At 43.4% G+C, this 24,085-nt stretch overlaps 1 protein-coding gene across 2 annotated transcripts in view; it reads left to right on the top strand.

Annotated features, from left to right (window-relative positions):
• The first annotated feature begins 1,024 nt into the window (after nucleotides 1-1,024).
• The window catches only part of RTEL1 (regulator of telomere elongation helicase 1), a 43,567-nt gene continuing 20,506 nt past the window's right edge, over nucleotides 1,025-24,085 (top strand). For both annotated transcript variants that reach the window (XM_054081134.1, XM_054081135.1), the window contains exons 1-26: nucleotides 1,025-1,091; nucleotides 1,854-1,970; nucleotides 3,179-3,377; nucleotides 3,669-3,762; nucleotides 4,355-4,436; nucleotides 5,020-5,080; nucleotides 5,314-5,389; nucleotides 5,664-5,748; nucleotides 6,856-6,921; nucleotides 8,542-8,695; nucleotides 9,087-9,125; nucleotides 9,799-9,877; nucleotides 10,783-10,880; nucleotides 12,127-12,182; nucleotides 13,456-13,530; nucleotides 14,297-14,378; nucleotides 16,538-16,670; nucleotides 16,820-16,933; nucleotides 17,367-17,407; nucleotides 17,797-17,882; nucleotides 18,664-18,741; nucleotides 19,439-19,516; nucleotides 20,399-20,542; nucleotides 21,274-21,389; nucleotides 21,819-21,942; nucleotides 23,355-23,508. In XM_054081134.1, the coding sequence (XP_053937109.1) occupies nucleotides 1,869-1,970; nucleotides 3,179-3,377; nucleotides 3,669-3,762; nucleotides 4,355-4,436; nucleotides 5,020-5,080; nucleotides 5,314-5,389; nucleotides 5,664-5,748; nucleotides 6,856-6,921; nucleotides 8,542-8,695; nucleotides 9,087-9,125; nucleotides 9,799-9,877; nucleotides 10,783-10,880; nucleotides 12,127-12,182; nucleotides 13,456-13,530; nucleotides 14,297-14,378; nucleotides 16,538-16,670; nucleotides 16,820-16,933; nucleotides 17,367-17,407; nucleotides 17,797-17,882; nucleotides 18,664-18,741; nucleotides 19,439-19,516; nucleotides 20,399-20,542; nucleotides 21,274-21,389; nucleotides 21,819-21,942; nucleotides 23,355-23,508 (2,416 nt within the window). In that variant the 5' untranslated portion in view covers nucleotides 1,025-1,091; nucleotides 1,854-1,868. The remainder of the gene's footprint in view (nucleotides 1,092-1,853; nucleotides 1,971-3,178; nucleotides 3,378-3,668; nucleotides 3,763-4,354; nucleotides 4,437-5,019; nucleotides 5,081-5,313; nucleotides 5,390-5,663; nucleotides 5,749-6,855; nucleotides 6,922-8,541; nucleotides 8,696-9,086; nucleotides 9,126-9,798; nucleotides 9,878-10,782; nucleotides 10,881-12,126; nucleotides 12,183-13,455; nucleotides 13,531-14,296; nucleotides 14,379-16,537; nucleotides 16,671-16,819; nucleotides 16,934-17,366; nucleotides 17,408-17,796; nucleotides 17,883-18,663; nucleotides 18,742-19,438; nucleotides 19,517-20,398; nucleotides 20,543-21,273; nucleotides 21,390-21,818; nucleotides 21,943-23,354; nucleotides 23,509-24,085) is intronic.

Consider the following 24,085-nt stretch of genomic DNA (forward strand, 5'->3'; position numbering starts at 1 on the left):
AGAAACCTGTCCCTAAGCTTCACATCCACATGGGTTTTAAATCCTCCAGGGATGAGGACTCCACTCCTGCCCTGGGAAGCTTCTGCCAGTGCTCAACAGCCCTTTCCTTGGAGGAATATTTCTTCATATACAATCTAATCCTCCCCTGGAACAACTTGAGGCCATTCCCCCTCATCCCATTGCTTGTCTCTTGGGAGCAGAGCCCAGCACCTACCCCACCACAACCTCCGTTCTGGGAAACGGAAAAGAGCAATGAGGTCTTTCCTCAGTCTCCTCTTCTCCAGACTAAACAGCCCCATGTCCCTCAGCTGCTCCCAGAACCCCTGGGCTCCAGACCCTTCCCCAGCTCCATTCCTTTCTTCAGACATGCTCCAGCCCCTCGATGTCTTTTCTTAGAACCATAGAATTGCTCTGTTGTAAAGGACCTTTGAGATCATTAAGTCCAGCCCTCCCAGTCCACCCCTGAACCATGTCAGAGCACCTTGTCTACCTGACTTTTAAACCCTCCTGGGAGGGTTTAAAAGTGAGACTCACTCACCCCCCTGGGCAGCCTCTGCCAGGGTTGAGACCCTTCCCATGACGGCATATTTCCCAATATCATGGAATCATACAATAGCTAGGGTTGAAAGTGACCCTAAAGATCATCTAGTTCCACGCCCCCACCATGGGCAGGCACATCCCACCAGACCAGGCTGCCCAAGGCCCATTCACCTGGCCTAGAACCCTGGAACCCCAGGTGTTCATCCAGCCTAACCCTCCCCCAGCGTCACTCGAGGTCGTCCCCTTCAGTCTCATCACTCGGGAGGCGCGACCCGCACCTCAGCGCTCCCGAGGCACAGAATGGGGCCGCGAGCCTTTAGAAACGCGGCCCCTTCTCTCCTCTCAGCATCCCAAATCACACCCCTGCCCTTCAGGGCCAACCTGAGGCCCGGCCCCTCCATGAGGGGTCCCGCCTCCGCCCGCCCCGGACCCCGTTGCCTCGGGCAACGCCGCAGCTCTCGCGAGAGGTGTCCGCCGGAAGCACGTGGCGCACGTGACGGGGCGGGGTCACGTGACACGGAGCGCGGGGATTCCGAACGGAGCGGCGGGAGGTGAGGGCTGAACGGGAGGCGGAGAGGGGTCCCGGGAACGGGAGGCAGATAGAGGAGTCCCGGGAAGGAGGAGCGAGAGACAAAGGAGTCCCGGAAACGGACACCGGAACGGGAATGGGAGGGCGGAAGCCCCAGGAACGGAGGCCCCGGGAACGGAGGCCCGAAGGGAAAGGGAGGTGGGGAGACAAAGGGGTCCCGGGAACGGTGGGATGAGAGGAAAGGGGTGGTGAGAAAGAGAGGAGTCCTGGGAGGGAGGAGGAGGGAGACGGGAACTGGAACAGGGGGGAAGAGCGGAAGAGGATTTCTGGGAGGAAGGAGGGGGAAACAAAGTTGCTTCGGGAACGGGAGGGGAGAGGAGTTCCAAGACCAGGAGCAGGAGACAAAGAAGCCCCGGGAGCAGGAGGGGGTGACAAAGGACCTCTGTGAATGGGAGGGGAGGCGGAGTCCCGGGAACGGACACTGGAACGGGAAAGGCGGAAGCCCCGGGAACGGAAGCCTGGAGGGGGTGGGGGGGTTGTCCCTGGAAGGGAGGGAATACCGGGAGCGGGGTCTGGAGCAGAAGGGGGGAGTCCCGGGAGCGGAGGCCTGAGCGGGAGAGGGTTCCTAGGCCCCGGTTCAGGCCCCGGTGCCTCCAGCCCGTGGTGTGGGGCTGTTGTCCCGCGACTGTGGCAAAGCGTAGTTGGCATTGTTCATGAAAGTGAGGCCGCCCCGGTCCTGGCCATACAACCACTGAGCAAACGCGAACCTCCGTTGTTCCCCTAGGGCCCAGCCGGGAAGATGCCCAGGATAACGCTGAATGGCATCACAGTGGAGTTCCCGTTCCAGCCCTACGCCTGCCAGGAAGCCTACATGTCCAAGGTGCTGGAGTGTCTGCAACGGGTGAGTGACCTGTGCTCTGGCCTCCATTCCCGCCATCCTTTTCTGCCCCTCAAAAAGACCTTCCCTAAACAGAAATTATCATAATTCAGCTTTACTTTGTGTTTTTTGGATGCCACCTTTCCTAACTCCTCTCTGACCATCTCATGAGAGGTGTCCCTGCCCATGGTGGAGGGGTTGGAACTGGATGAGCCTTAAGGTCCTTTCCAACCCAAACCATGCTAGAATTCTCTGTTTTTTTCCCTGGTAATTGTATTCTTCTATTTAATTACTAAACCCCCAGCAGCGTGCAGGTGGCATTTGGTGGGAAGGTAGGCAGAATGTTTCTCCCTGACTTGGGCAAAGGACGAAAAGCTGCGTGGGTGATCCTTGTGTGTGTGGAGCCTGTCCTGGCATAGCTGGGGCAGGGGTTGTTTTGTCAGCCCTGGGCTGTTGGTGTAATGAATTATTTTATCCACAATATAATGGCCTTACCGAAGGAATTTCAAGTTGGAAAAGAGTTTTAACGATGACCGTCTTTGTTCTGGTGTTGTCACAGGTCTCTGGTTTTGGTTCTTCTGAGACCATTAAAGCTTATTGTGGAAACTTGTGCCAGTGTTCCTCCATGCCATGGGCAGTGCCTTAGTACCGCTCTGCTTGTGTTGGAAGTCTGTTAGATAGAGGAATTTCTACAATACAACTGAATCTGAATTGTCCTGACAGCACGTGCCCAGCTGCTGTTTTCTTCCTGCAAACTCACGCTATTGTTATGCACTCTAAAATAGGACCAAATGTTTGAAAGTGCTTGGAAAATGTTCTGCCTGAACTGCGGTGCAGGATACAGCCTTAATTCTAAGGAAAACAAAGCAGGCTGTAATTTGAGAGTCACCACCTGGATCTGGTTTGGGGTTTGTTTCCCCATAACTTCTAATATTTTCATGTTTTTTTATGTTGAAACAAGGTGCATTGTAATTGCTCTAAGAGTGGAGAATTCCTGTACTGAATAGAAGGTGATGTCTGGCTCTTGGTTTTAGATTGAGCCTTATTAAGTTGGTTAGATAATCGTACAGGTCGTGCATTTGCCACAAGCTCTGGTGTCTGTTTGGGGTGTTGCTGTCACTTTTTACGAGCAAGTCATTACAGCACAAAGATATTTGGTAGCTGAATCTCCAAATTACTCTTTCCTGCCTCCCCCTCCCCCTTTTTTTTTGTTTTATTTCTTGTCAATAAAGAAGGTAAATGGCATTTTGGAGAGCCCTACCGGCACAGGAAAGACCCTCTGCCTGCTGTGTTCCACTCTGGCATGGCGGGAACACTTCAAAGACACTATCTCAGCCCGCAAAATCGCACAGCGTATGAATGGAGTGGAGCTCTTTCCTGAGAGACCCATGTCATCCTGGGGTAACGCTGCCACGGATGCTGATATTCCAGGTAAGCTCTGGGACTTCTGTCTTTTGTGATAAGGATGTGGGTATGAAAGTCAAGGAGCTATTGTTTGGCATCTGAAGTAACGCCGTTTCATAGATTTTAAAGGTGGTTTATGTATTTTTACATTTTCCTAGAACATCAGAACCTCACTGAGCTCTTTGTGTGTGGGGGAATAGTTGGATGACAAGATTTCCTGCTGTCTCTACAAGGCAAACTGTTGCCATAGTGCCAGCTGGAAAGGAGTTCTTGCTGTGCTAATACTGGCTTTCTGCTTTTTTCTGCTCTATTTGGCAGCTTATTACACTGATGTTCCCAAAATAATTTATGCCTCCAGAACTCACTCACAACTCACGCAGGTGATTAATGAATTGAAGAACACTGTCTACAGGTGAATATCGTTTAGGGTAATGCTTCTGTTCAACGAAAAGTTTGAGGAACCCATCTGGTTTAGTTATTAATGGGGTTTAGGTTAGGTGAATGACTAAGAAAATGATATCCAGTGAAATGTAGTTGTCTGAATGTGCATGTATGCAGCATGGATTGATTTGGGTTGTTTGGGGGATTTTTCAGATTTCACAGCTTCTCTTATCTCCTTCGATCATGATATTTTTCTGAGTTTGGTCTGGTTTTTGTCTTCACACATTTACTTGTAAAATTCCCTTTATTTTTTGTCTGGGGCATTGGGAAGGCTTCACAAAAGTGAATTCCTTAGGCTGAAGTAAATGAACTTTGCTGTACGAATGTCTGTTATAGCTTTCAGCTCTTGACGTGTTGACTGAGCTTTTTGGACAGGCAGGAATCAGTTGTTTGTGTTTCTTGTAGAGATACAGCCTTGTAATAGGCAAAAAAAGTGGTGTGAATGTTTGTGGTGCATTAGTTCTGCACTGGATCGTTTTTGATACATTATACCTGACCTAGGCATGTGCAGCTTCTTTCTTGCCTTATTTTTAACATCAGTTTTGTGTGCTCTGTTTGAACAGGCCGAAGGTATGTGTGTTGGGTTCCAGAGAGCAGCTTTGCATCCATCCTGAAGTGAAGCGGCAGGAGAGCAACCACATGCAGGTGAGAGGGTAGCCTTGGTGGCGCACGCACAGTGAGAACGTTGCAGGTTTGGTTTGTGTAGGTGTATAGTTCTGAACTTGGACGTTGTACAACTGCTGGAGGCTGTAGGGGAAGATCACAGCTCTGAATGTGTTTAGAGGAGCTTTTAGTTTCTAGTTTTGTGAGTGAAAGATTTCATTGAGTACTCCAGAGAAGGGTGTAATTGTGTAGAATGTGAGAGTTAATAGTTTGCAGTTTAGTTTCTGATTTACCACTCAAATGTTTTTCAAGAATAATGATCATGTCAAAATAGTGATTGATTTACCTGTTAGTTTTACAAATAACATCGAAAATTAATGGTTTGAAAAGTACTAGTAGCAAAATAGAACAAAATTGCCTCTGACCATCTGTGTGGTCTGTGCTGCATAAAAGAGAATGACTTTTAAGAGGGGCGGAAGGACACATGATTTTAAAACCAAAGAACTCATGAGCACTTACTCTCTGGCTGATGTTACAGAAAACAAAAGGCTCTTCACCCCTTAATGTGCTTTTCAGTGCTTGATGTGCTGTGCTGCTCCTGGCTAAAGTGTACTGTGTTTTACAGATCTATATGTGCCGGATGAAGGTGATGGCTCATGCTTGTCATTTCTATAACAATGTGGAAGGTGAGTTTGGCTGTGAAAGTGAAGCCCTGGCTTTTGGAGAGGGGGAAATTTGCGAGGTCAGTTTGGAAGAGTTGGCAGAGTCCATCTGTGCACGTGCACGGGTGTGTTGCTTTGCTCTGTGTTAATGTCTTTGAAGAATGGGATGTTAGGAAGTAGATGAGTGTGATAATCAGGGTAGCAACAAATCTTCCTGTGGTGCCTTTACCTTGTGGATGTAATTTAATTCTTCACAGAAAAGAGTACAGAGAAAGAACTGATTGGGTCGATCATGGATATTGAAGACTTGGTTAAAAATGGAAACAAGCACAGGTAAATGATCCTCTCCGATCTCCTTCCCTCTCACCTGTGAAAACAGTGAAAGCTATTTCTCAGCTTGTTTTCATTAATACCCTGATATGAACTTGGCAACACTTGTGTTGTATGAGTAGAGCTTCCATCTGCCCTAAAGCTAAACACAGCAGTTTCAACTCCTTAAGAAGTTGATTGAAAACCCTTGAGAGTACAAAACAGTGTGTGATTGCACTCCTAATATTTCTTCAAGGATTGCTTTACAGTTTGTACTGTCTTTTTTTTTTTTAAACAGAGCTTGTCCTTATTATCTCTCTCGAAGCCTGAAGCAGCAAGCAGATATTATTTTTATGCCATACAACTATTTACTAGACTCCAAGGTAAGTTATATCTTTGCTTTTAAACGTGCCTACTCTTGTCTTTATCTTATATTGGCTTTTAGTGGATGAGCTATGAGGAACTGAGGCAAAGCAAAGGAGTACGTTATGTGGTTGCTTCAAAACTAAGGGGAACCCTGTTCACATTCAGAATTATAAAGGGTGCTCTTTTGTGGTTTTCTCTGTAGAGTTCTTTGCAACAATTAAAGAACGAGATATTTCTTTTTGTTGGAGGTCTTGCTGTTTGACTAGAATCAGCTTTGCAGGATGTGATGCCCTTGTTTAGTGATATTCACCTCCAGAATATAAATCTTCATTTACATACTGTGCAGTATTTTTGTGTGCAGTCTGAGACATTTTTGTTTCTGCAGCCAACTACGTGATTTCTAGTTTAAGGAAACTTGCAATAGAGGCTGAACATCTCATGGATGTGATTGCTGGCTTTGTAAATAAAGCCAATACATTGTCCATATTTCATGGATAGAAAATGGAACCTTTGGAAACTGAGAGGTAAACAAATCTGCTGACATCTCTGTGCAACTTGGAGTAACTCATGAGTTATAGTAAAAGCTGGATTACATTCGACTGCCACAAAAGGCAAAAAGACCAAATATTTAATAAATTAAAAAATAAAATTATAAACCCTCTGACCACCTTAAGCAAAAAGCATTGTGGGAGGAGTTTGTGACCTGGTACTGCCAAGGTGCTTTCAGAACATCCACTTCTTGCCAAGACAAGACCAGCATAAATTTGTGTAAACAGGGTAAATACCCCTCCTTTGCACCCCTCTCCTTTCAGATTGTTATTGGCAAAAATAGTGACTGAAATTCATTCTGATAAACTTGTGTGTCCTAGTATGGTACCGCTGGGGGGTTTTCTCTACTACAATGTGAGTTGTAACCTCCATGACGTGTTTTATTACCTTCATTTCCAGAGAGAACAATTCCATGGTTTATACATTAGGCAGCCCCAGTGATTACTTCCTGTTTTTTCTTATTCAAAATACCTGTAACTCCATCTCTATCTCATGAGATGGTTTCACAGTCAATCAAATCTATATTTATCTGTGGCTTTTTCTTCTATTCCCTCATTCTCTTTTTTTACCTTTAGAGCCGGCGAGCGCACAACCTAGACTTGAAGGGGACTGTGGTCATACTTGATGAAGCTCACAATGTTGTAAGTTTTCTGGGCTGTTGCCATTATTCAGACAGCCACAGAGAAAAGCAGACCCGTGCCCTCTTAGAAAGAGACTGTAGAATCTAACCGTAGCTATTTCAGTTGTTCATTAGCACAAGCGTTTCTTATTTTCATGACAGTTAAAGCTTTGTAGTTTAATTAGGAGTCTTCTGACATTGCTGGGATTTTCTACAAGGTAGCTGTTTCTTGCTGAAGGATGAAACTCCACAGTTACGAGAGCTCTGATTTTTCTTGTTTGGAGAGTTCTCTTCCAGCGTGTTAGAAATCATTAAAGACTTATTCTTGAAACTCGGCTGCATCAGCTGCCCAAGCGCAGTAGATGGCAAACGTTACTCCTGTAATGTTTCCAAGTCTTAGCAGGGGAAAAATAACTGCTGCATGATGAGATCTTCCTCATAGTTGGCTCGAAGCTGCAGCCCTTTTCCTGGATAACAAAATGCAAAGGAACATTTGAAATACGTCCTTTTCTTTCTGCATCAGGAACAACCTCCTGGTGAGATATCTGCTAAACAGCTGCAAATTTTTTCTGACAGTGTTCAGTAAACAGACTACTGGAGGGCGTGTGACGTTGGACTGGAGAGAGTTGCACAGATTGCTCCAGTATGTGCTCCTTTCATCAAAACGTCTGTTTTTCTGTTGAAAAAAATGAGTGGAAATCCAGTCACAGTTGTTTGAATTTTGGTTTGGGTTTTCCCCCCCCATTGATTATTGTCTGTGTGCAGAAATTACTCACAACAGCTATCTTGGAACTATTCATTTTGCAGTCATTCCCCCAGGGTACTCTCTGTTCTAGATGAATATGCGGAAACTCAGTAATCACTCTGAAATAAAATTGATTTCTTTGTAATTAGATTGTTAACACGTGCAGCTAGTTCAACATTTTCTTCCTTGACTTATTTCTTCATAGCTATTGCAGTTTGGTTTGTGTAGGTGGGTCCTTACTCTTTCTTTTCATTCCTCAGGGAAACGAATTCTTTTTGTGAACAAAAAATTTCTGACCAAACAATATGTGACCTAGTGCTCCAGTCCCTTCCCCAACTCTGTTCCCTTCTCCAGACGTGCTCCAGCACCTCCATGTCTTTCTTGCACTGAGGGGCCCAAAACTGAAATTGGGATTTGAGGTGCAGCCTCACCTGCACTGAGTGCAGGGGATGATCCCTTCCCTGGTCCCACTGGCCACCCCATGGCTGATTCAGGTCTGCATGCTGTTAGATTTTGGCCACCTGGGCCTTTTCCACCAGGCAGCTTTCCAGCTACTCCAAGCCTGGAGCATTTCCTGGGGTTGTTGTGGCCCAGTGCAGGACCTGGCTCTGAGCCTTGTTGAACCCCATCTCGTTAACCTCAGCTCATTGATCCAGCCTGTCCAAATCCCTCTGGAGAGCCCTCCTGCCCTCAAGGAAGAAAGTGGAAGAAGGAAAAAAAAAGGATGCCTGTTAATAGTCAAAGTCTCTGGGTGTTTATCACGTGTCCCTTGTCTGGAGCTGGAGGTCAGAAGTGAGAAATGAAATCCAGCCTGGTCATCTGGACTTAATCTATGAAACTGGCTGAGCAAACAGCACTGGGCAGTCAAAATAATGCTTCCATTCCTTCATCTTTTAGGAGAAGTTGTGTGAGGAGTCATCATCTTTTGACTTGACACCCTACGATTTGGCTTCAGCCATGGATGCTATAAATGTCGTACTGGAAGAACAAGCCAAAGTGGTTCAACAGAATGAAATAAATGCTGAGTTCAACATGGAGATGGCCAGTTCAGGTGTGTTGAGAACCACAACCCAGTTTCACTGGAGTTATAGGGTGCCGTTAGCAAGAGCACGAAAACAACTTTTCCTAACAGTTTCTGGAAAATTGATACTCATTAATAGATAAATAGTTAATAATTGGTAATCATTGTCAGAAAAATGAGTGTGACACGAGGGGCCATAGAATCATAGAGTAGGTTGGGTTGGAAGGGGCCTCGGAGCCCATCCAGTTCCACCCCCTGCCATGGGCAGGGACATCTCCCACTGGATCAGGGTGCTAAATTTCTCCTGAAGGGGAACCGGGAGTGGACCTTCATGTCTATAATTTCTGAAAAAAAAGGTAAACATGATAGGAATAAAACCAACACAAAACCTCCTCTTTGAAATCTTTCCTTTCTTCAACAGGGCTGAACATGGAACTTGAAGATATAGCAAAGATAAAGAGTAAGGTTACTTCTTTGTGCGTGTGTTGTTGAAATCTGTGGTTCAAACTGTTTCAAAAGGTCAACAGCTGTAAACTGGGTTTGTGCAGCTTTTCTGTAGATGTTACTCATAACTGAGAAACTCGTGGACATTTAAGTTGTCTGTTTTTCCAGAGAATTTTGTGGAATGTTTAGTTAGATTTTTCCTAGGAAGATGAGAGACTTGCCAGAAGAATGTGTCACTTTCTTGCTAGAAGTTCCCTTGTTTTCTAATCTTGTCAGTGTGCTGGAAATGCACATTGCATCATTCCACTCTAAGAATGCATAATGCTGCGTAAAGTAAATAGTAAGAGCTTGAGATGTTTACTCATGTTTACCAAGCATTTCCAAGAACAGCTTTCCCGGTCTAGAAAGAGAAATCAAGCATTTCTGTGACAGCTGTGTTTTCTAAGAGCATCACAGGCTTCATCAAAGAATTGAGGCCGTAGAAGTTCTTCAAGTTTAATATGAATATTTAGAGATGGTATCTTGGAAACTAGTTTTGATCATTTTGATTTGCTTAAAGAATCAAGAAGCCGGCAAGGTTGATGTCTTTGACAGCCTTTGTAACAAAGCGCACTTAAAGAGGTTTAGATGAGTCCCAGAAGTGAGTTTCTGTGAAGCCAAACTTTTTTCCTCTTTTGATTCTCTTAAAGAAATGCTTCTTCAGCTGGAAAATGCTATTGATGCAGTGGAGCTGCCACCGAACGATAGTGGAGTCACCAAAGAAGGAAGGTAAGTTTCTTCTTATTGCTATCTTCACATGTTAAAAGTACAGTTAATTCTAGACCCAGGTGAAGCTGATCAGCTGTTAGGACAGGTACTACTGTTCTAGTGTTAGTAAACTATATTTATTCCAGGGTTTGTGTTTTCTTAAATCCCCTTTTGGTAGTAATTGTTATTTCTGGTGGAACTCTATTTTAAAGTGTTTCAAGAGTGGGCAATCCTCTGCCTATCAGGTATTCTGAACTGGAAGAAGCTCCTCGCTCTGCTTTCAATTTTGAGGGGAAATGGTTTTAAACTGGAAGAGGGGAGATTGAGATATGATCTTAGGGAGAAATGTTTTGCTGTGGGGTGGGGGAGGCCCTGGCCCAGGTTGCCCAGAGCAGTGGTGACTGCCTCATCCCTGGAGGTGTTCAAGGCCAGATTGGATGAGGCTTGGAGCAACCGGATCCAGTGGGAGGTGTCCCTGCCCATGGCAGGGGAGTGGAACTGGATGGGCTTTGAAGTCCCTTCCAGCCCCAACCATTCCAGGATTCTGTGGTTTGAGCGGAGTTGCCAGTATTGCAGTGATTTGGCTTGATGTTCTTCAGAGCTCTGTAAGTGTTTCTGAACGAATTTGTATTGTATGTGGTAAAGAAATTATGGGAATTGCATACAAATCTGTTTCTGAATTAATACGTATTGTTTATAGTTGGGAAATCATGGATAAGGTGAAGGATGTTGCTGTGTGTCGATAGTGCTGCTGTCTTTACAACCGAACACTTATTTTAACTCCTTTATTTTTTAATTCTCATGGACAGAAAAACATGTTTCGCTACTTGATGCTGGAATGGCTGTTGTTATAAGAGAGTAATTGTAAAGTCCATGGGATTATTCACGGTGTTTAATCATTTGTCCTTTTTCTCTACAAATTCCAGCTACATCTTTGATTTGTTTGCCGAAGCCCAAATAACATTCCAGACCAAATCCTCACTCCTGGAGTCTCTTGAGCAGATTTTACATTTCCTCTCGGGCCGTAAGTGTCAATCTGTTAGTTGTTTCCCTCAGACTTTTCTCTGCAATGTAAGTAATCCGAAGTTTGTGGTTTTTGGGGGAAGGAGGAGAAAGGCTTCTTTGTTTGGATTTAAATTATAAAGCTCTTAAAAGCTAAAACCCAACCCTGAGGACCTGTGTATTTTTCTTAAGACTTGCTGCTTGATCCTCTAGTGAGAAACACGTTTTATGTCCGTTCTTGAACAGAACGAGTTTTAAGAACCACTTTGTGTCAAAATGCAAGTGTGTACCAGCGTGTCTGTGCCCATACTTGTGCATGCAGAGAGGGGGTTTGCACACAACACTGTTTTCCTCCGAAAGCTGAACAGTTGTGCTGTAGAGCTTGCTGATGTTTTGCTAATGGTCTTTTTAGTGTCTTGAGGTCTTCCCTGGTTGTGGAATTATGAAACAGGAATCACATAATGTGTTTTTTTTCTTTGACCTAGCAAGTTTCTGCTCTACTATCAGCACCTTGTTCTTAATTTGCTCTTCTGTAAATTAAACTCTGCAGTTTCTACACGTGCTAAGTAAATGCTTTAGTTCTTACTGGCAGACTCTTCCATGAAACCATTGAAGAGAGCACACCCGCTCCACAGAGACTAGAATATGGATGTCGTTTCTGCAAGTGCATGCTTTGAGAACACATCTATCCTTTCTTTTTTTCATCTCCCAGTATCTTGCTCCCTTTAGGCCGCTTGCACTGTGTCCTAACAGATGCATCTATTTATCATTTCTGTGGTCAAATTCTCTTCACCAGTGCATTGCATGTGTTCTTTTCATGGCTTCTCAGCAGTTACTGCTCTAAGCTTGCAGAGGTGATTGCCAAGGGCAGTTTGTAGCTGTAGTAAGGTTAGTTTTGTCTCTGCTGGGGTAGTCAGTTCTCTGTTCTTTTTTTCTTGAGAGTAATATTAGTTGTCTGAGCTTTGAGAAAGTAACCCAACCTTTTAAGCCTGCTTATCTTTGATGTAATTATCTCCTTTCCAATTTTTAATGTAGAGAAGTCTTCAGAGGTTTATGTAATTGTCTCAGATGAGAGCTTCCGCATGCATCAGAGACATGAAACTTCTTCCAGAATGCCAGTTTTATGTTTCTCCTTGGATCTTCAATTATTTCATGTCTTTCATCATCATTTGTTTCAGATAATATTTTCAAGTAATTGTATTCAGGTGTGAATATGTACAAACAGGTGTATTTGTGTTTGAAAAGTAATTATGCCTTATTCTCTCTAGGCTCAGGGGTATTTGTCAATACATCTGGATTGCATAAACTCTCAGATATTATCCAGGTAAGTAATTAATGCTGCTTCTATATATACCTAAAGGTTTGGAAAAATATTGGATCCACTTTATTCTTGGTTGTTCCTACGCTTGTGCAGCAATGGAAGTCCTAGGGAGTTTTGAGAATAGAGCTCCTGGGATGATCCAGTTCAGTTTTTGCCCAGGTCATTCTTTTACAGCTTTGATGTCCCTTTTTGGAGACATCTGATTTAAATTTGCCTGGTTTTAGCCTCCACGAGGTGGAGCTGGGTTATTGGGCAGTTTACTTCCTAGCAGAAATGTTTAGAATCTGAGAGCTTCTCATGAAATAACAGGACAGGCTAAGGAAAAAAAAAAAAAGAAAACAAGATAATTTACCTTTTATCCTGTGGATAGGTGAAAGGCGATTTGGAGTGGAAGAGCAGTCTTTTGCTGAAAGCAAAAATCTTCATCTTGCTGCTGGGTTTGTGCACACAAGCACTTACTGCAGATCATCTGCCACGTGGTAGTTTGCTGTCTTGAGATTTGTAACTAGGACTAGATTAGTCTTTGGTTAAGCACAGTGCTCTCTTACAGGGCTTCATCTTCAAGACTTCCTTTTAGAAGAACACTTAAAGACTTTTTGCATGCCCCATCTTTGGCTGCTTTTCAGAAGCTGATATTTCCAGGAATTGCATTTTTATTTTTTTTTAAACTGGTGGAAAACATCTTTTTTGTTGCAATGAGCTGATATTTTAATGATAATTCCTTTTAAATGTATGAAGAAATTGTGTTTAGAAAAATAAACAGACGTTATAAATATTTGAGAACCACAGCTGTTTTCATTGAAGTTGCGTTGGAATGCCATGTTTTTGAAAGAGCATCACCCTTCGTCATAAGGCATCACGTACAGGAAGGGGGAAGAAGTGTAACTCTGTGCAGAAGAGTTGATAGAAGGTTTTAATTTAATATATGGACAACTCAATGTGATTACAGCTTGATATTTTTTCTTGGTATTAGTGTAGGGCATCATGGGTGAAATGTTAAAGGGATTCAAAAAGGACTTTTACACTCAATTGTGGCTGTGATCTCCTGAACTTTTGGAGCAATGACAGAGCCATGTGGCTAGCAGGAATTACCTGTAAAAAAAAAAAGTATTTAATAGAGATTGTCTGCCTGTATTTAATCACAGGAGCAAGAAGATGTGTTTGAGGCTATCACAGTAGTAGCTTTTGTGGAGATGCTTCTCAGTGCAAAGATATATTGGGGATTTTGCTGGAAGCAGTTGTTAAATCCTTCTGTTTGTTTACATCCCTTTTCCAGACAGTGTTCAGCATTGATCCACCAGAAGGCACGACAGGCTTCATGCCCCATCAGTCGATATCGAAATATTATAAGGTATGGGGTACCTTATGTCTTCTACATTTTTCCTCGCTAGCACTTGCTCAGCGTATCTGAGACTCAGAAGGATGCGGATGGTACAGCCAGTGCTGAGGTCCGTGGTTGGTTTAGTTTCAAGAAAGAAGGGGAGATACGCAGTAATTTTTAAAGAAACTCTAAAATGATATTAGGGAAGTGCAGCGAATGTGCATTATTGAACACTGTGATACTGCTTATTGTGTTAGAATTGATCCAATAATCCATTCTCTCAATTTTAATTTAGCCTATTACCAAGCAATGGAGACACTGAACCTCTGCCCCAAAGTCCTTATAATTAATTTACGGTTTGGAACTTACAGGCTGTGATCATAGAATCTCAGAATCGTTTGGGTTGGACGGGACCTTAAAGCCCATCCAATTGCAAACACCTCCCACTGGATCAGGTTGCTTCAAGACCCGTCCAGTCTGGCCTTGAACACCTCCAGGGATGAGGCAGCCACAAATTCCCTGGGCCAGGGCCTCCTCACCCTCATCGTGAAGAATTTCTTCCTAATGTCTAATAAATCTTTCTCCTTCCAATTTAAAGCCATTCCTACTGTCCTATCCCTGCCCTCCCTGATCAAGAGCCCCTCCCCAGCTTACCTGGAGCCCCTTCAGGTACTGGAAGGTTGCTATAAAGTCTCCCTGGAGCCTTCTCCAGGCTGAACAACCCCAACTCTCTCATCCTGTCCTCATAACAGAGGTGCTCCAGCCCTTTAGAAATGTTTCTGTTCTTTTCCTTCAGGTGCACATTCATCTGGATGACAGTAATCAGAAGAAGAAACAAAGGACGGATCTCTGGAATTCATCATCTTCAAAAAAACAAGGTACACAAGCAATCTCAATATAAAACATTCTTGCCCCAGTGCTGCTTTGTGCACTGCTGGATTTCTTCCAGTGCAGTTATTCCAGTGAAAGAAAATCCCTGTCGTGGTGTGGTTGCTTGTACTGCTGTAGAGAAAATCATAGAATGATTTGCGTTGGAAGGGATCATGAAAGTAATTTAGTCAACCCCCCTGCAGTGAGCAGGGACATCTTTAACCAGGTCACATTGCTCTGAACTCCATCCAGCCTGGCCTTGCATGTTTCCAGGGATGGGGCATCTGCCACCAGTCTGGGCAACCTGTGCTATAGCCTCACCACCCTCATCGTGAAGAATTTCTTCCTAATGTCCAGTCTAAACCCCTCCTCTTTTAGTTTGAAACCATCACCCGTTGTCCTGTTGCCGCAGGCCCAGCTAAAAATTTTTTCCCCCATTTTTATCCACCCCCTTTGATTATTGAAAGGGCTCAATGATGTCTCCTAGGAGTCTTCTCCAAGATGAACAACTCCAGCTCTCTCAGCCTGTCTTCATAGCGGAGGTGTTCCAGTCCTTTGATTGATTTTGTGGACCTGCTCCAACAGATCCATGCCCTTCCAGTGCTGAGGGCTCCAGAGCAGGATGCAGTATTGCAGGTGTGGTGTCACCAGAGAAGAGGGGCAGAATCTCTTCTCTCACCCTGCTGGCAACACTTTTATTTTGATGCAGCCCAGGATAAACTCCTTCAGGAGTGACACTGAGGTTTATGAAATGTTCCATTATCGTCTAATCAGCTGTATTTCTATGTAGAACTGTGTTGTGCTACACAGTCAGCGTTGCTAAGGCTGTAACTCCCTTTTACAAGAAGGAGATTGATGTATAGATATGGTACTGAAGATATTTGTCAAAAGTACCATGAGAGTAAATTCTCTTGAAGTTCTTTCTCTGGTGAAATTACTCACATTTATAGTGAAGGAGTTATATTGTTTGACTTGTTCTGACGCTCTGTAGTGAAGGTTCATGTGATATGCCGGAGAAATGACACTTGAAGATGCCATGCTGGCATTTTCTGGCATTGGGGCACTGCTGCCTTCTCTTGGGACAAAAGTAACATTTTTCAAAGAATGAGTTTCCATGAGTTTAGTGGTTTTGCATATAACATCCTCTTAAGTGCTTCCACAAAACGAGTTGTGTTTCTGAACAGAAGTATGCTGTCTGGTAATCTTCAAGTACTGTTTTCCTGAGATATTGCTCAATTGGAGTTAGAAGTTACAGACAGAGTTGTAAGTAGATTTTGTTAAATGTGTGTGCTGGAAAAGGCTGACGGATATGCTTTTGGCTTTTTGCATCCTCATGGATTTAATATTGCTAAGCTTAAATGCATAATTGCAGAACACCAGGCTAGAAATGGATTGCACTTCCAGGTTGGTGCATGGCAGACATCCTGCAGGGTCACAGGAAAGCATATTTCAAACTGAGCATTGTTGAGGCAAATGTGGGCAGTGGTGTTCTCTTCTAGGCCATCCCATATCTGCAGAATTTGCTTTTGTGCTAGAGTTTCTTGGGCTCCTGACATTAGTGACTTCGCTCTTGTCTGTAGGTACTGCCTGGCCTGTCCATACACATCCTAACTGTGATTTGCACCGATTCTTAGTGTGAACTCAAGAGATACATAATTTGCTGAATTTTGGAATGTAATTCTTCTAGAGTCTGCACGTCATCTGGATGGATTTGCCCAAGTTATATGGAACGATAACATTTTCAGCTTAGAATAAATGTTGTCATGTAATTCTAAGCAGTGAGTGACTCACTGGGCTTGTCCTCCTGGGGATTTCCTGAAGCTCTCAGCTCCTGTTTGGAAATCCAGTTTTTGAACAAAGTGTGTATGTTTAAGACACTTGCACATGCAAAAGAGAAGCAGAAACAAATGCCCGCAAAGAGTTCTGATGCTCTGTCTTTTCTATAACCATCTTTTGATTAAAAGTATAATCTACTTGAGGTTCAAGAGAGCAATGACCTCTTAAATTTAATTTTGAATAGATGTAGTAATTAAATCTGGGAAGGACCAAAGCAGAACATCTCAGACATCTCAGAACATCTCAGATGCTGGCTGTTTATATGCTAGGCATATCCTAATTTTTCCACTTGCAGACTTATTTCATAGTGGTTTCTCTTCATTTGATACAGGAAAGACCTTAAGCTACTGGTGTTTCAGCCCAGGATACAGCATGCATGAGCTTGTTCGACAGGGAGTCAGGACAATTATCCTTACTAGTGGGACTCTCTCGCCACTCTCATCATTTACAATGGAAATGCAGATGTAAGTTCCTCCCTGTGTGAACAGGACCATTACTGACAATGCACGGTCTGCTTTTGGGATGTTGAGTTTTATCTTAGGGTTTTTGAGTGTTCTGGGCTGGTAGCCAGTATAATGAGTGTAACTGAGATCTTCCGTTTGTGTTTCTTTAGCCCTTTTCCTGTTTGCTTGGAGAATCCTCATGTTATTGATAAACACCAGCTCTGGGTTGGGATCATTCCTAAGGGCCCTGATGGAGCTGTGCTTACTTCTACCTATGAAAGAAGGTAAGGGGCTCCCATGTGGAATTGTGGTTTGAAGTCTTGGATTCTGATGTTTCAGATTGTGCTGACAGGAGGGTGCTAGTGAAATGAGTGGTCTCTGTAGTTTTTCTTGGATAAACACTGTGATGAATAACACCACCCTTTACCACTACTGTTGAAAATTCAGAACTGGAGGGTTGGAAGGGATTTAGATAAATATCAGAGGAAGTAATTCTTCACAATGAGTGTGGTGAGGCCCTGGCCCAGGTTGCCTAGAGAAGCCATGGCTGCCTCATCCCTGGAGGTGCTCAAGCCAGGTTGGATGGGGCTTGGAGCAGGGGTTGGAACTGGATGGGCTTTGAGGTCCCTTCCAACCCAAACCATTCTATGATTCTACATGTATTAAAAACATAAAAATGGCAATACAATGACGTTATTGGATGTTTCTTCTTTGTAGGTTTTCAGAGGATTATTTGTCTTCTCTGGGGAAAACAATTGGTAAGTCAAGTGTGCAGATTTCAGAAATGGGCTGTTGCATGGGATTTTTAGTAATTTCCAAGAAGGAGAAATACTAAAGCGAACAATAAGAAAGAGTAAGGTGAAGGATTGCACTGCATATCTAAATTCTGTCTGTTTTTATGCTGCTCCAGCAGCTGGCTACGGTAATTGCATGCAAAAAAGAGTTTGGTTCCTTGAGTTAACATTTCCAAGTTAGGAGTTCATTTTATTGTCAGACGTTTGTGTTTTGGTCAAAAATTTAGTTCTGAAACACAATCAAATTGGTGCAAACTAGAAAATCAACATGCAGAGGTGATGCAGGCAAGCAGCCTGTGTGTCCATCCCAGGTTGAAAATGCCCTCAGCAAACTCTTGCCTGTCTCATTGCAGGTAACCTTGTGCGAGTTGTACCCCATGGACTGCTGGTATTCTTCCCTTCCTATCCTGTCATGGATAAGAGCCTGGAATATTGGAGAGTATGTTAATTGCTCTGCTTTTATTAGGTGGCTTGGTTACACACATCGGGCAGTCTGTAGTTGTGCTATCTAACCATGTGTGTTAAAAATTCTTTGTTATTAGTAAGTAAATGATAAAATGTGGAAATGTGGAAAATGAAAACCCAGGTCAGGCTGTTTTCATTTTGATCACAACACGCTGAGATATACAGCATTGTGAATCCAAACCCAAAAGACTTATAATACCTTATTTCAGCTGATCTGATCTCAGAGTTAATTTCACCAGACTTCTCTTTATTAAACCTCCAAATTATAGTTGGTCTCAGTGTTTCATCTCTTGGGGGGGAAAAAATCCCCATATGAACATTTCTCTGTGTCTTTTATTTATAAATGTTGCAACCGTAACTTTTGTAGCTGCTCTGCTCATAATGTGACTGTCTCTGGTGAGACTTGATAGAACAGTTCTGGTTTAGATGCTCCTCTCCTTAAAGAGGAATGTCCTGCTGCAGAGAGGGTCCCTGGGAGGTGGATTTTGGGAACTTGCAAGTTGGAAAGAAGGTAAATAGATCTCTAGACTGTGTAACGCCTGAGTTGCACCAGCTGGAAGGAATTGCTGTTCAGATTGTGTTTCTGCTCCTATCTCCTTCTCTGTTTGGCAGGAGAGAACAGACTGTGTTGGGGAGATCTGTGATGACCACTCAGTCTGTAGTGCCTTTCCTGAGCATTTCCTTTCCATGGGCACTTCTGGTACATGCTCGCTTCCACATGGCTGTTTCTGATCTGTTCATTATCTGTGCAACAGGAGCACGATTTCGCTAAAAGAATAGAAGAAGTGAAGCCAATGTTTGTGGAGCCCAGGAACAAAGGAAGCTTTACAGAGGTTGGTTTTTTGTATTACGTATCTGTAACGTTTTCAGAAAGTGTTTTTATACCTTCTCTTAAGATCTGTTTGGGTGTGAAACACTCAAATTCTATCCTAGGATAAAATTAAAACTCTGAGGTCTTTGAATTGTAGTCCTTCTACACGTCCTTCCTCTGCTTTTTCGGCCAGTTGTGCTGGGTGCGGCCTTCATTTGAAATCAGTGACATAGCAGCATCTAACGTGCTTATGTGCTGAGTAATCAAGATGGTAGAAAGCTGTCACTTCAGTCGCTGGCATCCATTAATGTTCTGCAGGACGTTTCCTCCCAGCTTGTCATGCTTTGGGTGTTAAGGAATTGTGCAGTGTCATCTTGTTTGTTTATAGCTGCTCTTTTTGCTTCTTAGAAGCAATAATATTCTTGAGCTGCTTTCCTGGTTTGCCTGTTTTACTTAAGGATTTGCAGAAACACAGGACAGAACATGTTTTACCTTATCAGAAGTATCTGATGTTTATCTTTTATGCTTACCCAGATGCATTCTAGATTTCACAGTAATTCTCACATTTGCAGTTGGTAAAAGGAATTTATACTAAGCCAAATGAATCCCATTTTTAGTTCTTAATGTGCAAGGCAAATTTAGCTGGTACAGGCTTCTATTTGTGCATATGCAGACGATAATAGCATTCCTGCTCTTGTTTAAACCAGTTTATCTTTTAGGTAATAGATGCATACTACGATAAAGTTGTCTGTCCGAAGTCCAATGGAGCTGCTTTTCTGGCAGTGTGCCGGGGGAAGGTAACGTAACAGAGAATTCGTTGTGTACAGATTGTGTAGTTGATGGAAAAAAAATCATCCTTCTGAATTTCAGTACATTTATGTGACCGTAATTATATGGGGGGGGGGAAAGAGAAGTGGGCTGTCCTGAAGCCTTTTTAAAAAAATGTCAGGTTGGCCTACGCCTCATTTCTGGTTTTCTTCAGGGATTGCATCTTTGGGTTGAGCATCATACTTCTATTTCCTGCTGGCCGTACACCAAAAAGTCAACCTGCTAGAAGAGAACTAAAAACCATTTGTAATTAAACATGTTACAACAACAGGGCCAGTGCTCTTTAGTGTCTTCATAAATTACTTGGACACAGGACTTGAAGGTTTAACTGAGCTTGTGGATGACACAAAACTGGGGAGGAGCTGTTGACTCTCTTGAGGGCAGAGAGGCCCTGCAGAGGAACCTGGACAAATGGGAGAGCTGGGCAATCGCCAGTGCAGGATTGTGCATCTGGGACCGAGCAGCCCTGGATGTCCGTATGTCTGTTTGTTTTTAATGTCAGAGAAGGTTTGCTGTGACCTTATTGTGTCTTGTGAACACTTCAAGGTATGGAAGCTTCGAAGAGCGGTATCAACTGACATTAAAGATGTCATCTGAATATCCAGGAATAAGATGTAGGCATTAAAGGCATAGGCTGAGGTGTGCTTTGTCCAGGGCCTCCTAGAGGGTAAAGTTGCCTTTACAGTCCTGGTAATAAGAGCAAATAACCGTAGTGCAGACTGTTCCTGGTGTATTCATAAACTATACTTGGCTAAGGATTTAATTTAATAGAAAAAAGGCCGATAACTACTGAGCTGCTCTTAAATGTCACTTCAAATGCTGTTGATAACAGAAAACACTTGTCTTTTCAGGCCAGTGAAGGCTTGGACTTTGCAGACATAAATGGGCGAGGAGTAATCATTACTGGGCTTCCGTTTCCTCCTCGCATGGAGCCCAGAGTTGTTTTAAAGATGCAGTTCCTGGATGAGATGAGGAAAAGCAGTGCAGGTGCACAGGTAATACCAGGCAGCTTCTCACTGTTGGCTGTTTGCAGGCTCAGGCCATTGTTCTTCCCTCTGACCTCTGAATTTGGCTTTTGTTGTCCTCCCAGCTTCCTAGGACCATGATATCAAAAAGTCACACGGCATTGGGAGCTTGTCACAAATACAGTCACCTTTATTTTAATTTCATTAAGGCTTCCAAATTCAGTCTCCAGTGGCACCGTCTCAATCAAATATGGGCTCAAAAAATGGTGTAATTAAAATCTTTGTAAGCACATTATCCTTGTGTCTTTCTGAGGCAGTTATTTCACCCAGAGGGAGGATGAGGGGAAAGAGCTGCTTGTGCTGGCTGGCTTAGGGAGTTTGGGGGCTTGGGGCTGTGTTGTGTGTATTTGAGGTTTTGTGTTTTGTTTTGCTTTGGCTTTGTTTTTCTGTAGCTTCAGGCGTGAGAATAAATGGCATTATAGACTCAGTTTATTGTCCTGCAGGATAGTGATTAGGTCTTGACTAATGTGGGGAGCCTGTTGTCCTGCCTAGGCTGCCAGTGCAGCACGGATTTTACTTGAGTTTCCTGTGCACCAGTAGTCAGGTGTGATATCAGAGTTGACCCGTGTTTGGATTTCCTAGGTCTTTAGAGACTTGTCAGTAGGTCTTGTTTTAAAATTTCTTTAGGAAGAAATACTGACTGTACAGCACAGAAAATACTTTTTACATGGTAAATAATTTTTTTCTCCCACTTGTTGCAGTATTTATCTGGGCGTGAGTGGTACAGCCAGCAAGCTTCTCGGGCTGTTAATCAGGCTATCGGCAGGGTCATCAGGCATCGCCAGGACTACGGGGCAATCTTCCTATGTGATCACAGGTAAAACCTCGGCTCTAGAACACAAAAGTACATGGAATCATAGAATAGTTTGCCTTGGAAGGGACCTTAAAACCCATATTTTGGCAGCAGAATATGACAAAGTATTAAAATTACTTCTTAACGTAGTGCAGTTATGATGTAACTTGTTATACAAAATCACTTAATTATTTGAGTGGTAGCCTCCAAACAGTAGCGTCAGCACATTTACAGACAGAATAACCAGTACCTGTGCTGGGATATAAAGCCGCTGATATTTAAGCTGAAAGAGAGTAGTTTAGGTGAAACAGGGGAGAATGAGATGAGATCTTAGGAAGAAATGTTTTCCTGTGAGGATGGGGAGGCCCTGGCCCAGATTGTCCACAATTCTATGATTGGTTTCATCCATGTAGGCCAGCCTGGCAAGTAATTCCCTCTTCCAATCTTCCACAGGTTCACAACTGGAGATGTCAGAGGCAAACTGCCTTCTTGGGTCCGCCCTTATGTCAGTGTTTATGACAACTTTGGGCACGCAGTCAGAAGTGTCTCGCTCTTCTTCCGGATTGCTCAAGAAATTGTAAGTGTCTTTCAAAAAAAGAAAACCACCACAAAGTTTTCTTGATACTATTGGAAACTGGGAATACCAGTCGGGGCAAGGGAGGTAATGGAGTCACCTTCTCACTTCTAAATATTGGGAGCCTTACGGGAAAGGAGATATTTCATAGGATTTCATAGAATCACTGAGTTGGAAAGCACCCACTGGATCATCGAGTCCAACCATTCCTAACAATCCCTAAACCATGCCCCTCAGCACCTCATCCACCCCTCCCTTAAACACCTCCAGGGAAGGTGACTCAACCCCCTCCCTGGGCAGCCTGTTCCAGTGCCCAATGACCCTTTCAGTAAAAAACTTTTTCCTGATGTCCAGCCTGAACCTCCCCTGGCAGAGCTTGAGGCCGTTCCCTCTTGTCCTGTCCCCTGTCACTTGGGAGAAAAGGCCAGCTGCCTCCTCTCCACAACCTCCTTATGCCTCATCCTTCTCCATGGGTGAGCTGGGACAGGATGCGTTGTCATGCTGTGCAACTCATTAGGTTAGATCACAAAAATAACTTCCTTTTCCAGTCCCTCCTAAATAAATCTGGCTTCCGTTGGATAGTGTGTGGCTACTGGAACTGGTGTTAGCATCAAAAAGCTTTATACTACACCGTCAGGGAGAGGGTATACTTGTGGAAGAATCAGTCAACCCTTAAATCTGAGTCAGTCAACCCTTAAGTTTAAATCAGAGTTGACTGGTATAGAGTGAGACAAACCCATCAGTTATTATTGCAGTTCAGCACTGGGTTGTCATTACTAACGTGGCTTCTCTCTTAGCATTAAGAAGCTCTTTTCCTCAGTAATAGTTCCTAGATTTAAAAAGTCAGAAGACTTTCTAATTGACTGAAGAAAGTCATAGTAAGAAATGGTCTGGAAGCCAGAATGGGGAATTCTCTGTCCCCCAAACGGAGATTAAAATAAACATGAAAATTTCACGTAAGACTTGGATGAATTCCTGGAAAATGTTTTAGTCGAATACAAATAGTTCAAAATACTAAGTTCCAGATGGATGATACTGGATGATGTGATGATGATTTCTGATCTTAAAGGCCAGTTTCAGGGTAAATAAGAGACACAACCCAGCATGCTCTGCTGGAGGGAGCTCTGTTGCGTGGATTATTTTAGGAAATGATTGTTTGGCAGGGTCATGGCCCTTTTTCTGTTACACAGATCACTTAGTGCTCAGCTTGTTTACTATGCTTCATCTATCTGTGTCACTTCCTAGTTATTTGATCCTGTCATCCAAACCACGTAAATCCAGAATGCTTAACAATCCTCCTGTCAAAGTTTATTTGCAGATAAAGGAGATCTCTTTGGGTTGTTGCTGTGGGATTTTTGGTTGCAAAGGAAGTGGAGCGGCAGAGTAACTTTTGCTTTCTGTTAAACTGCTTGCAGATGCCCCCACCCCTGCCACAGTGCCCGTCTGCCTCTGCTGGTTCCCTCGGGGAAAGCAATATGGCACCATCTACATCATCTGAGCAGACCTTCTCTCTGAAAAAAGCCAAAAACTTGGATGACCACGTTCCCAGTTTGAAGAGGAAGAGAAAGGGTAGGTCTGGGTCCTCACAGACATACTTGTTTGTTTTAAGCTTGGAAGAAAACAGTATTTTAGAGTTTGTTGTTTCCTAGTGCCAAAGCATGAAGTGTTTCTCAGATCAGGTGTTCTTTCAGAACATTCTACTCTTGACTGCTTGCTGTTTTGGAACGGAACAATGAAGTTGTGTTTAAAAGTGATTCCAAAATAATTCTGTCTGAGTGTGAGGGCAATTTCACATTGCCTCTAAGCCAGTGTGGCTGCAGGTTGTCATTGGAAGGGATTACTTTGGCTACCACTTCTCTTTCGATTTCCAACTGTGTACTTACACTCCTTCCCTTGATTTGAATCCATCTATTGTGCAACTGCAGAGCAGGCGGATGAGCTTACTGAACCAATTTACCTTTGGTCCGTGTGACTGGAGGTCAAGGGAAGAAGCCGCTTTGCCTCTTTGGACATAGATTTTCAGTTGCATTGCCTTCACTGGAACATCAGGCTGCACCTGTAATCATAGTTTTGAGTAAAGAATTTCTTGTACTGACTTTAATTCATAGCATAATACATTTCCATTCTTCTCAAAATAATAACTTTT

Source organism: Cuculus canorus, chromosome 16, assembly GCF_017976375.1.
Source record: "Cuculus canorus isolate bCucCan1 chromosome 16, bCucCan1.pri, whole genome shotgun sequence".
Taxonomy (NCBI): domain Eukaryota; kingdom Metazoa; phylum Chordata; class Aves; order Cuculiformes; family Cuculidae; genus Cuculus; species Cuculus canorus.